The sequence below is a fragment of the Lepisosteus oculatus genome, chromosome 7, assembly GCF_040954835.1.
Source record: "Lepisosteus oculatus isolate fLepOcu1 chromosome 7, fLepOcu1.hap2, whole genome shotgun sequence".
NCBI classification, from domain to species: Eukaryota; Metazoa; Chordata; class Actinopteri; order Semionotiformes; family Lepisosteidae; genus Lepisosteus; species Lepisosteus oculatus.
In genome coordinates this window covers 43,226,516-43,238,822 of record NC_090702.1, presented here as the reverse complement: position 1 = coordinate 43,238,822, position 12,307 = coordinate 43,226,516, and the positions used below count along the sequence as shown (strand labels likewise).

Genomic DNA, 12,307 nt, shown 5'->3' with positions numbered 1-12,307 from the left:
TGATTGTCACTTAGGCTCCAGTTTGTATATTTACGGTGCACTCTCAACATCACCCACCGGTTTATCACCATGTGTCTTGTAGGACAGGTGTGGGTGCATGTTTGGTTGTTGCAAGAGAGACGCAAAAGCACAGCACACAACAACATAGGAAAAAACAAATCACATTTTTTCTATAAAGCTCACACTCACAGAACTATGAACTAAACCCTGCATTTTTGTTCAAATGCAGAAAATAACCAAAAAACAAAATCAGTTTACATATCTTCATAAGCCACTTAATTTGTATTCTCTTCTCACAGTCTCACATACACCACATAAAAATTGCATAACTACCAACAAAACGTTGTAGTAAAGAACAGCATACTCCTCTGCAAATGTGTTAGAAAACTAGTAAATTATCAGTTTCTTCCATAGAGTAAATGATATCTTTCTTTGTGTGCAGATGATGGGATACTGTACAAAAAGCAAAGTTTTATTCCAAAGTATAGTACAACTCTAGTAGATTTACAGAATTGCTAAGCAATATGCAAAAATGTGGGGGAAGATGTTACTGTATATGGTTATGACCAAGGTACACAGGTACCTATTTTTGGATAAAACCCTGCTTTATTCTGGAAGTATATTCAAAACTGCAAAATTATAAAGGGAATTAACACTGATTTATGCAGCAAGGTGTACTGCATACAGTATATACTGTATACAGTATATAGATTGAGAGAGAGTTTATCCAGAGTAACTGTACATAGTTAAATGTGAGGGTGACCCAGTAACTGAGATAAGTAAAATGTACCGGTTTGCTTTTATTTTCAACAGGGTCCATGTGAAGTGACTGACCAAGCCTTGGAAAGGAACGATACCCATATTTCAAGTGAATCAGCTAGATTTACTAGTTGAATAATGAGCCAATAAAAATTCTGTCTAGGAGCATAAACTGAGCCTTATAACCCAAAACTACATTACAGCTTCTCTGGGCTACGTCACTTATCCAGCTGTAATCTGAATTCCCCACGCAGCAGCAGAGGCAGCACAGAACCGGCCTAGTGTTGCTGAAATTGAGTGGGCTTTACTTGACCAGGGGTTTATGAGCTTGCCACCTTACAAAAGCTCCCAGAATTCACTGAGCATACAGCTGCTCTAACTCTCCTAGTAAGGCACTGTATAGCTTGCGGTTTATCAGACAACTAACGGCTCTGACAGAGGAGCATATGACAGGATTGCAGGCACAAATCCTTGTTCTCCTTATGTAATACTGTACCAGTATGCCAAGCTGTGCCAGCAAACCAAGCTGAAAAAACAAACAGCAATTCCAAATTGTACAAAACAAAAATAATTGGCAATTACAAAATTTAAAAACAAAATACTGCCCCTCTTTGGACAGAATGTATAGACAACGACAAAACTGAATAATCTTAATGAGTCCATAGAGCCTTCTTCGTAGAAAACTATCTGTAAATATTTCATTGCCCAGTACTCTGTGAAAATCGCTGGTGCACTGTCTTAAAATAGGTAGTTTTGACAGGCAGGTCAGGGGGAAACAAACACACAGAGAAGTAGGTATATAGAAAATTAAGTGCAGTTTATTTACAGTGCTGAAAACCGCCAAACCAAACAAAACACCAAAACAAAGCCTGAGCTGCTTCTTCTGACTGACGTGTTCAGTCCCTGTCTTTCATGCTGGGCAGCTAAGCTGCATACCTGAAAACAACTTACAACCCTACTTTTCACTCTGAAACTGTTCACAAAACTAAGTCTCTCACTGAGACTACCCAGTCTCTCTCTGAGACCTACAAAAAACCCTCAAAAACTCACAAATTCAGTTTCACAAAACTCACAAATGGGCACATTCACTTGCACACCGCCTGTCAGTCACTGCCCTCTCACATTCCTCATATAAGACACACTAGAATACATTGGCTTGCTGATGGTTCAGTGAAATATCCTGTGCTGGGTGGCCACTTATCCATGCAAGAACACTGCCTGAACTGTTTGAATAGTTGGGATTCACTGGGTAAAAATGGGAAGAAGGGGTTGGTGGTGTTTATTCTGTACACTGCAGCATGTAATTGACATGTGTGTGAACAACAGTCTGCATCTAGTTGCTGTTCCATTATTAGAATGGTTAGTAACTGTTATACATTTCTATGTATCAAGCCAGATAAGAGTCTTTTAAATGAAAAGCACTGAGCAGTGAGGTATTCTCTGGGAATAGCTGAAAACAATTCTAACAAAAAAAAAAGTAAAATATAGCATGCACACAGCAGATGTGAAGTCAGGTAGAAGCAGAAACTGAATGTGAACTGCATATCAGAATTTCAATATTGTGATTACAGTTAATGGAGGCACACAAAATTGTAGGTTTGGTCTATTAAGATGACACTCTGTCCAATCAATGGTGATTGCAAAACCTGTTCATGCTGTTAAAATGCACTGCCATTGTCCCGTGCAAACAAAATACTTACAAAATCTATTCAGACTGTATACTTGTATTATGCCACCAGAAAAATGTCTCCTTCAGCGTTCTTCACATTAGGCAAATGTACTCCTGTGAAACCTGGTCAGAGTGAGGACGAAAAACTCTGTGGAAAAAACAGACTAATGCAAGAAGTGCTTGGACCAGTAAATCAATCAAGCATGGTGACAAGAGATGCTGGAGATAAAGGAGGTTCTATTTTTATGTGGTGTTAAAACAAAGAGTTGCTGAAACAGGACATCAAATATCCTGGGGAACATTTTGCAAGAGAAACAGCATTAGTCCTACCAAATCCATGAATGGGTTATAGAATCTAAACAACCCTAATCCCCATCCACCCATCATCCAATAGCCTGATGGGGGTCACAGCGAACTACTACCTATCCCAAAAGCAAGGCAGGACTGAGAGCAGGCGATCGATCTCTCCCATCTGATGGGATACCAGTCATGAAGTGTCATGAAAGAAAGTAACGAGGTAGAATAATCAATCATACCCAGCTAGCATGTATTTTCAAAGTGTTCTCTTAGAGAACACTAACAAACACCAGGACAACATGTAAACTTCAAACTAACAGACCCCCCCAAGGCCGGAATTAAACCCTGGACCCTAGTGTTTTGAAGCCACCAATCCACAGCAACCGATGTTTCCCTTCCATTGTATTACGTTTCAGACTCCTCCTTTCCCCTTCCTTCATTCCAGTCTGTTCCCATTGTCTGGCAGTCATGTTCTGCACTGAGGTGACATTACTGCCTCACTGCAGTCCAGAAGCTGCTCAGTTCCAGAATACAGGTGTCGGGCCAGTGATGGGTCTACTGCACAGTAGTACCAGAGCTGGGGTTGTAAAGAGAACTGCCATATTACTGTTATTATTTCTTATTACATTAATGAAACAACATTATACTCTTAATGTTTTTTCAGCTAAGAAAAATAATTTATTTTTCTTAGCTGAAAGAAAAATAAGCTAAGAAAATAACGTATGCGTTGCATTTCATTGGCTTGAAAATGTGTTTGCATCTGTTCAATTTTATAACACATTCTGTATCTGAAACAAAGGTTATCTTGGATAAATTAATTTTTGTCTAAAACCTCAAAAAAGACACAATTAAGGCATTATGTCAAAAGAACATCACAATTTTCACTGTGTTTTTCCCCCACTCAGTCCTTATCATCTTAGATCATATTTATGCTGACTGAAGTAGTTTTTAACTCTCATTTATTAACACATTAAAATGTTTAAAATCAAGCAATTTGGAAAGTCAGTATGTTTAAAAAAAACAATTACTGGTATTCTCTTTAAATAGATCAGCTCATCAGGACCTCTTCAATCAAAAGGTGCTGTCCTAAGGGCTTTGAAGAAATAATGTTGTTCCTTTACAAATTTATCATTACAATTTTTCCTGTCAGTATATTGGAAAACCTACCCCAAACCATGATGCTAGCACCTCTATATTTTACAGTAGGCCTTCATAGGCCCATAGTTGCAACCTGTTTTTGTTCTCATATATTTTGAACATTTCGTATTTCATAAATCTTCTAACATAATGCTCCATTGCTATTTACCATCACTCCTTTGACAAATTTATATGCTTAAATGGCTATTCTTTGCAGTTTGTGGTGCTCTAAGGAAACCTTTTGATTTTTCATGTCCCCCATCATACTGTCTTCCTTGGAAGTCAACAACTGTTGATTCCTCTGAGATGGTGACATTTGATATTGAATTGAACACAAGCAGAATGCTGAGTGCAAGTTAGGAAACTGTCAACCTCATATTGTTTAACGAATCGTTGTTTATTAATGGGTTTTTTTAGCTCCTTTTCCTCACCTTAAGCAGAATCTTCTGATTGTGGTTTGCACTACAACACGAGATTTCCTCATTCTTATTTTTTGGTGCAATTTCCTTCAAAGAATTCACTCCATTGTGAAGGCTAAGAATGCACAACCTACCTGGCACAGGTGCTCATGCACTGTACACTCCTTCTATACCCAGTTTCAAGCTGAGAGGAGAATGTGCAGTCTGATATAAAAGATAGGCTTAAAACTTTCAAAAGACGAAATGAGGTAACATTAAAGTTAAGCATATCCATTGGTGTACAGTATTTGCTTTTCAAAGGAAAATAAACTTTTTCACGAGTCAGTAATTTTAATAATAGTTATTCTTTCTAAGAAGGATTTCAGTAAGATTTACGAGTGCCACCAAAGTTTCGACTGCCAGAGTACATTAAACTTTTTAAATCAAAGATGAAAAGCAAATTAGCTTTGGCTACATGGAGAAATTTAACTATTTGAACAAAGTTGAATATTTTCTAATAGAATGTTACACATAAAGCTTAACTAACAACAAGCAAAGTACAAGTTATCCTTTTATTATAGTTAAAAATCTTCCTCTCCAGTACTGAAAACACTGTAACAGCAAAATCATACCCAATTCTACATTCCTTCAAAAAAGTGGACATAAACTTTAACAGAAAAATGAAAAATGTACCATTCACATATTTTACTTTCTGCTCTAAATGGAATATTCCAATTTATTTTTCTAATTTAAGGAGTACAATCAGCAAGGGAAAAAAACTGTCTACTAAGCATTCATAGAAAAAACATCAGATAGTTTCTTAGAATTTCTCTGCCCATCAAATTCTAATGTGAATGTTTGTCCACGTTTTATATCTGAACAGGGGATATGTATAGCAGTGTCATACGGCACAGACTGCTGTTTGTTTTCTGAAATGCTAGTGATGCCATCTCAAATCCATTTATGACTCACCATCTCAATGGGACTTGAGTAGCTTACACATACAAGAGTGTAGAAGAGATGTACATGTTTTTCTACTAAGCAATACAATATATAGCTATAATCATTATAACGATGTCTTAATATATTAAAACCCATTAAATTAAGACAGATATACTGAAAAACATCAAGGATCAAGTGATTTCTGCTTGGTGTCAATAAGCCAAATTCGCCTCTAATAAATGCAATGACATTTTTTATCATATTGCAATTACATTATCCAGTTATTCAAAGAATTAAATTAAAGCAAGCACCAGATCAGATATTTAATTTATTTTTTTTACAGAAAATATATTAACAATAATTTTCTCCCCCATTGACAGATGACAACATTTTAGTAATTTTTAACTCATCCTATAAGCTGTTTACTGAAGATATTTTACATTAATTTAAATTGCTTGATTCAATTAGCAATTTGATGCAAAAACCAAAACTGTCTGCCACTGTAATTTCTTTACTGCATCCCACTTTTTGTACACTTTGTACACAAGTCAAAAACAGCTTCTGGTGCCTGTTTTCAATTACTCTTTACGAGCACTTTAACTGTAAACATTTTCTTCCTTTCACTGGAACAGGTGCACCTCTGTACAACATGCAAATATTTTCACACTTTATTTTCATTCCATATCAGACTTTGAGAATATTATGATTTTAAACTTTAAAGGACAATATGATACACAATACTTTACAGTTACAGTAAAATAAATCTATGCTTACAAGAATAAACTGCCTTTATTAAGTGTTGTATTTTAAAATATTATTTGTGGTCCGGAACACCGGAACACATGAACTTAGTGCACTGTCTAAAAAAGTTAACACAAACAAATCCATTTCTGAAACTCTGAAAATTTGAAATGTACAAGCAGCAACTTCAGCATGTTGATGGTCTCCAGTCCACATATATGGTTTGACTAATTAGAACCCATTATCTAACCATGTATTTCAGACACCGAAAATCTGACCAAAGACCTCACAACCTCATCTTCATGCACCAAAGGCTTCAGTGTAGCAGAGGTTCAGAGGTATGAGAAAGTAGCATCACGTTAACGTCACACCTAAGAATCACTACATTCAATTATGTATTACCATAATAAGTCTACAAAAGACTGAAAAAAGGTTAGAGGTTTTCTGTTTTAAAGGAGTTAAAAAAGCTCTCATAATCCTTTGAGTTCAAATATTATTCTAAAAAATTCTGTAAACGTAAGCTTATTATTATTCCATTCCTTGTAAATTATTTTATGCAGAAAATCCAGGAGAATACAGGTTGATTTACTATAATGAGTTACAGAGCATAGGAAGAAAAATCCCTGTAACAGTTGTGCTACCCATTTCACTGTAAGATGTGAGGGCATAAATTTCTACTTCTCCGTTGTCAAAGTGACAGCTTCTGTCTGACCCCATGTTACAAAGTAGTGTGATCATAATACAAATCCAAACATGGCTTAACAAGGATAAAAGGCAAGAAGGAGAACCAAACACTAGAAGGAATTAAGAGTAGAGAAAACAAGTCAGACAGGTCAAATCAGAAAAAGTTGAAAAGACTCACAGAAGACACGAATGTTGCACATAAACGGAAATCAGAACTTGACAAACACACAAGACAAATGAACAAAAAAGACACTTTTTAGGGTAATTAAATAAACAGCACATATTTTTAAAAAGCATTGGAAAAAACAGACAATTGCTTTCGGACACACCTGTCTTTAAAGAGGTCACCCTTACTTGGAGACTAGAGGCATGGTTAATGTATTTTTTCACTTAGGTTCATCTGATAAACACCATTATTCTGATCTGCAGGTTGATCCTCACAACCTGAATTTAGATTTGTGCTACACCACACCAATCTGGCCAGGGGTCTGCAAAGGATGATAAACAAATCCCTGTGAAGTACCAACAAGAAGTGTGGGTTTCTTTGGGGGGGGCCACAAGGACCACTCTCTCTCTGACAAAGTACTGTATCAGCAGGAGTTGGTGGTTTCAAAAGAAACTGCGTGAAAAGTAATCATATCAGTCCCAGATAACAAAATAAGTTTCCAAGCGTTTATCAAATCATGCACATCAGATAATGCAATGCTACTTAACGTAAATTCTTGGCATATTTTTTTCACTTAATAAGGGAGAAAATGAAACTTCACACCTAATCATTTTTCTTTGGAAGAGGACAGACCACATAATCTTTCCCTTATTTGTTATGATCTGTTTCCAGTGCAAAATTACATCACTGACACTGAAATCCGTTCAACAAAAAATTAAGCTTCAAAAACATCAAAGAAGTATACACAATATAAGGATATTTTAAGGACAGATTTAGAGTGTTTAAAATCACACAGACATGATTTACACTGCTGTCATTTCATAACAATAAGAGATTGTTTCCTATATCCTTTTTGATATGTACTGTAAGCAAGCCTTCACTGATCAGTTAGATGGACTTAAAGTAACAAGATTGATGATACTACAGTACATGGGTCCTATATAGGTCAGTACAATACAGTTTTTAAATAAACACACTGATGTTTTCCATAGAAAAACACTGATATCACTGACAAATAGCTTTTCAAAAGCTGCTTTAAAATCAATAAGAAACATTGTCATGACCACTGGGTTGTAATTTATCCACACATGCTAACAGCAAACAATATCACCAGCACAAAGCTGCCAGACACTTGAACTTTCTGAACCAAGGTTTATCCTCTGTGTTTGCTTTGACGGCTGAGTTTACAAAGCTAAAGAGCCAAAAAGCAGACATCTATGCCGAGATTCCAGAAGCTGTGGCATTAGAAGCAGGCAGGAGAAGTTAGTGCGCTGTGTTCTGAGTGGTGCACAAAAAGGGTGTAAATACTACAGCAGGGAAGGGGTGCATGCAGTTGTGAGTTCAAGGAGCAAGCACAACGCAATCCTACACTAAGCACTATGTAAATCTTCATTTCCTAATAAATAGATGTGATTTAAAGTGTGAGAACAATAAAGCTTATTCAGCATATGGAACCTGTCAGAAACGTTTAAGTTGCTATCCACTTTCAGAAAACCACATCCCTTGAGCTCTCCTTAATTCTCACTAAAATCATCAGCAACACAAATCTAATTGGACTTTTTTACCATAAAATATTTTTTCCCCTTACCACCTATTCTCCTGACATATGCTGTAATAAGGCCTATGTTTTCAAGATGCGCACTGTCTTAAAAAAGAATGCAAATGAATTTATGAAAATCATAAACTCTTACTCAGCGAACAGAAGTGTTATGGATTTAAATACACGGTTCCAGTTTAAAAAAAAATACTGTGCTTAGTCAGGCTTGCAATTATTACAGTAATGTTCTTTAAATGCAGAAACGAAAAAAACAAATGTTTTTATCCTCATTTTGAGTCATCCAGTAATACACATAAAGACCAGTATTTTAAAATGTTTTTTTAATTCACAGAAAACCTAGTATTATACTGCTACATTATGTGCATACGAAACTGTGCCTGACCCTCCAAGCTTGCATTAAACAGCAAAATAACAATTGATAATTAAACAAGAAAAACATTAATGAATGACAGAATCTGAAGGAAGAGCAAAAATAACTGTGTTCTTAGCATCTCATTTTTTATCTGTGTTCATGATGAAAATACACCTCCTGTGCAACTGTAATACAAAGTAAGAAGTGAGATTTTTTCCTACTATTCTAAACAATTTGCCTTTTGTAGGGAACATATGTAGTGAAATCAGCAGAAGCTTTCTTTGCTTTATGTAAAGTCTCTAATTTTGTAAATGTGCAGCATAATTAATATTTTTGTTTGTAATTGTTTTACTTGTTTCTATCCTGAAAAATGATTTACCCTCTTTGTGAATTGTCATTCCAATGTACAGTAGATTGTGCATTAAAATTCTAAATAACCTTGCAAAAGTAGCTTCTGAAAATATTCTTCATGCAGATTGTGAATAACTTAGGGAATTCTGCTAGTACAGGGCAGGATTCAGGCCATTCTGAAATACTAACTTTTTTTTTTGTACTATTTCCCTTGTTTAGAAGCAAGTTTTGCAGCAGAAGTGAGCGAACTGTCAAAACCAAAGAAGAAAAAAAGATATTCTTGCAGGACACATGTAGTAAGACATGCAACAGGAAGGCAGGAAAATTAAACCAAAAATATAGGTGGCAGAAACCACCTATTTTAAATGCAAAGAAAGACCATCATGCGCTCTACTCATTTAACACAGCAGATATAAAATAAGCAGTCAGGAAAAGCTAATATACTGGTAATACTGCTTACCTTTTCTCAGGTAACAGTTGTCTGAGAAACAAAAAGAAATAAAAAAGACAACTGTAATAATGCGAGCTTGGATGGTTATTTATTTTAAAATATTATTATTTGGGGTTTTGTTGCCTTCTCTTTCATCACAACTATTCTGAAGCTGGTATTATTTTACAGTAGTGATTAGAAGAACAACGATGAGCACACAATTTCACAACCAAATCTACATTTCTGCACTTACACTGGAATAAAATAATAACAGAAAAATATCATTATCAATTTCTACCATTATCCTTACCTCTTTGCATAGTGCGTACTAAAATACATGCAAATGGACATCTAAAGATAGATTCCAAACTATCTCTAACAAAATACAAAAGACTGGAAATCCAAGATGAGATGTTGATCCCCTGTAATATTCAATTACAAGGTAGTGATGAAACACAGTGTAATCCTGATATAATAGGCCATACCATTTTAAACATCATGGAAGATGCAAAGGCTCTTGATTGCAAATCTTAATTATATTCTGTCCAAATGTCACATTATCATTTCCTTTCACATAAAAACTAAAAACAGCACAATAAGAATTTTATTAATGCACTTTGCATGTCAGTCTATTGACAGTACAGTTTTTTTGGTCACATTTAGTCAAAGATATTCCCAATCCCTGTCATTGTCAGTTGTCTCTTCAATTGCTTAATCGATAAAATATTACTTGATCATGGTTTGATTCAACAAGTGCAAAAAGACCCAGAGAGATTCCATGGGAGAAAAAATGTATTTCATTTCATGTTTTTAAAAGATGAAACCTAAACTAATTATGATCATATCTGAAAACAGTTTTAACTGGCTATTAATGTTGTAAAATGTTCAGGTTTAGAACTTGCACTTTATGTTATTCAAGGGTGTCTGTCCCCAAATATCAACAACCTCAGAGTGAGCAGACTATAATATTCTTTCAGCACTGTGTATACAAGTGGAGTTGTCATAGAGAATAATGTAGGGAAAGCAAAAAAACAGCAACAAAGTTTCATTTCTCATCAATAACCATCTGTTTTTTTAAGCACTAGTCACTCCAGTGAGTTTTTGTCTGATTTAACCAGATACTGCTGATGTCATCCCATGGGACTGTCAGCACTTGCTTTCACTTTCTCTGCAAAATGTACCTACAGTATGGATCACCCATCAATGTGACTACAAAACAGATTCTAGAACATCACAGAATTCCTAACTTAAGCCATCTGTGTTTGGATACCATCAAAAAACAACTTGCAAAGTTTAAAACGTATGGATTTATAGAAAGGTGTGACCTACAGAAGGGTTTCTGTGGGATCCCATGAAGATAAAAGGAGAAGAAAATGCACAGCGCATTGACTGAGATTGCACTTTTATGACATGATGAGCAGCACTGTCCATAATTACTGTACAGTTAAAAATCTAAATCAATAAATTTGGCATTTTGTTTAATTGCTGTCGGTTCGGCAAATTAAAAGCAGTGGTTAAACGTAAGTGCTGCTGGGAGCTGTAACTAAATTAATCTGTGGATACGGAATGTTTTCTCCTACATCCTTACCTTCGGGTGGCATTAACACCTTGTTGTTCTGAGTACACCAGCCCACCGGGTGCAGATTCGCCGTCATGACATCGACCCAGAAGTCTGCCTTGCGGTCGTCTCCGTAGCCACTGAACCGTAGCAACAGCAGCTGTCCACAGGTGGTGATGATGGTGGCCACCCAGTAGGTATCTGGGTTGCTCTTGTTAGCCACTTCCAGTTTCATTCCTGGCTGGAAGCTGCTCTGGAGGCTGATTTCCACCTAAAATTATTCAATCAGTAAATAAACAGGAGAAAACAATTTTTTTAAATAGAATCACTTGTTCCCAATATAATAGTAATACGCGTAGCTTTTTTTTTTGGACACTCCATTCAAAGTGCTCTACAGGTAATGGGGACTTCTCTCCACCACCACCAATTGCAGCATCCACCTGGATGATGCAATGGCAGCCAAAGTGCACCAGTACACTCACAACACACCAGCTATCAGTGGGGAGGAGAGCATAATAATGAAGCCATTTCAAAGATGGGGAGAATAAGGAGGGCATGACTGATAAAGGCCAGGAGGAAATCTGATTTTGAATGACCAGGACCTCAGTTTTATGTCTCATTGGAAGGATGGAGGCTTTATACAGTATAGAGCCTCCATCACTTTACTGGGGCATTAGGACCCACACAGACTGCAGAGTGAGCGCTCCTTACTGGCCCCACAATCACCCTCTTCCAGCAGCAACCTTAGCTTTTCCCAGGAGGTCTCCCATCCAGGTACTGACCAGGCTCACACCTGCTGAGCTTCAGTGGGTTGCCAGTTGTGAGTTGCAGGGTCATATACTGTAGCTCCAGGCTGACAGGCAACATTGCTGATGAGTTACAGTTTAGTCAGGAGGAGATCCCCCGATTTGTGGTGGAACAACATTTCCACTCTTGTTGAACTGCTCCTCAGCAACCTCACCTCCACTACTCCAGCCTTAGTCAGGTCAAAGAACACCATGTTGTAAAACCTCCCTGAGGAACCAGGTTTGTGAGTGGGGAATAGCTCACACGTGGACACATGTTTTTCACATTTCTATCTTTAAAAGGACAACGTACAGCTGTAAGGTTTATATAATATATACATTATTTATATTTGTATACTTACACAAATACTTTATGTCCCAATGGGCAGGCTACAACCAAATTCCTTGGTCATTTAAGGAGGTTAATGTTCAAAGAATAAAATTAACTCGTCCGTTGGGCACAATGTTATTAGCGGTATA

At 36.6% G+C, this 12,307-nt stretch overlaps 1 protein-coding gene across 4 annotated transcripts in view; it reads right to left on the bottom strand.

Moving 5' to 3' along the window:
* The window catches only part of sfmbt2 (Scm like with four mbt domains 2), an 87,906-nt gene that overhangs the window by 56,649 nt on the left and 18,950 nt on the right, over window positions 1-12,307 (bottom strand). For 3 of the 4 annotated variants that reach the window (XM_015352439.2, XM_015352441.2, XM_015352440.2), the window contains exons 4-5: window positions 11,073-11,313; window positions 9,515-9,535 (exon numbers count right to left, since the gene is read on the bottom strand). In XM_015352439.2, the coding sequence (XP_015207925.2) occupies window positions 9,515-9,535; window positions 11,073-11,313 (262 nt within the window). The remainder of the gene's footprint in view (window positions 1-9,514; window positions 9,536-11,072; window positions 11,314-12,307) is intronic. The other variant, XM_006633342.3, reaches the window with a different exon arrangement.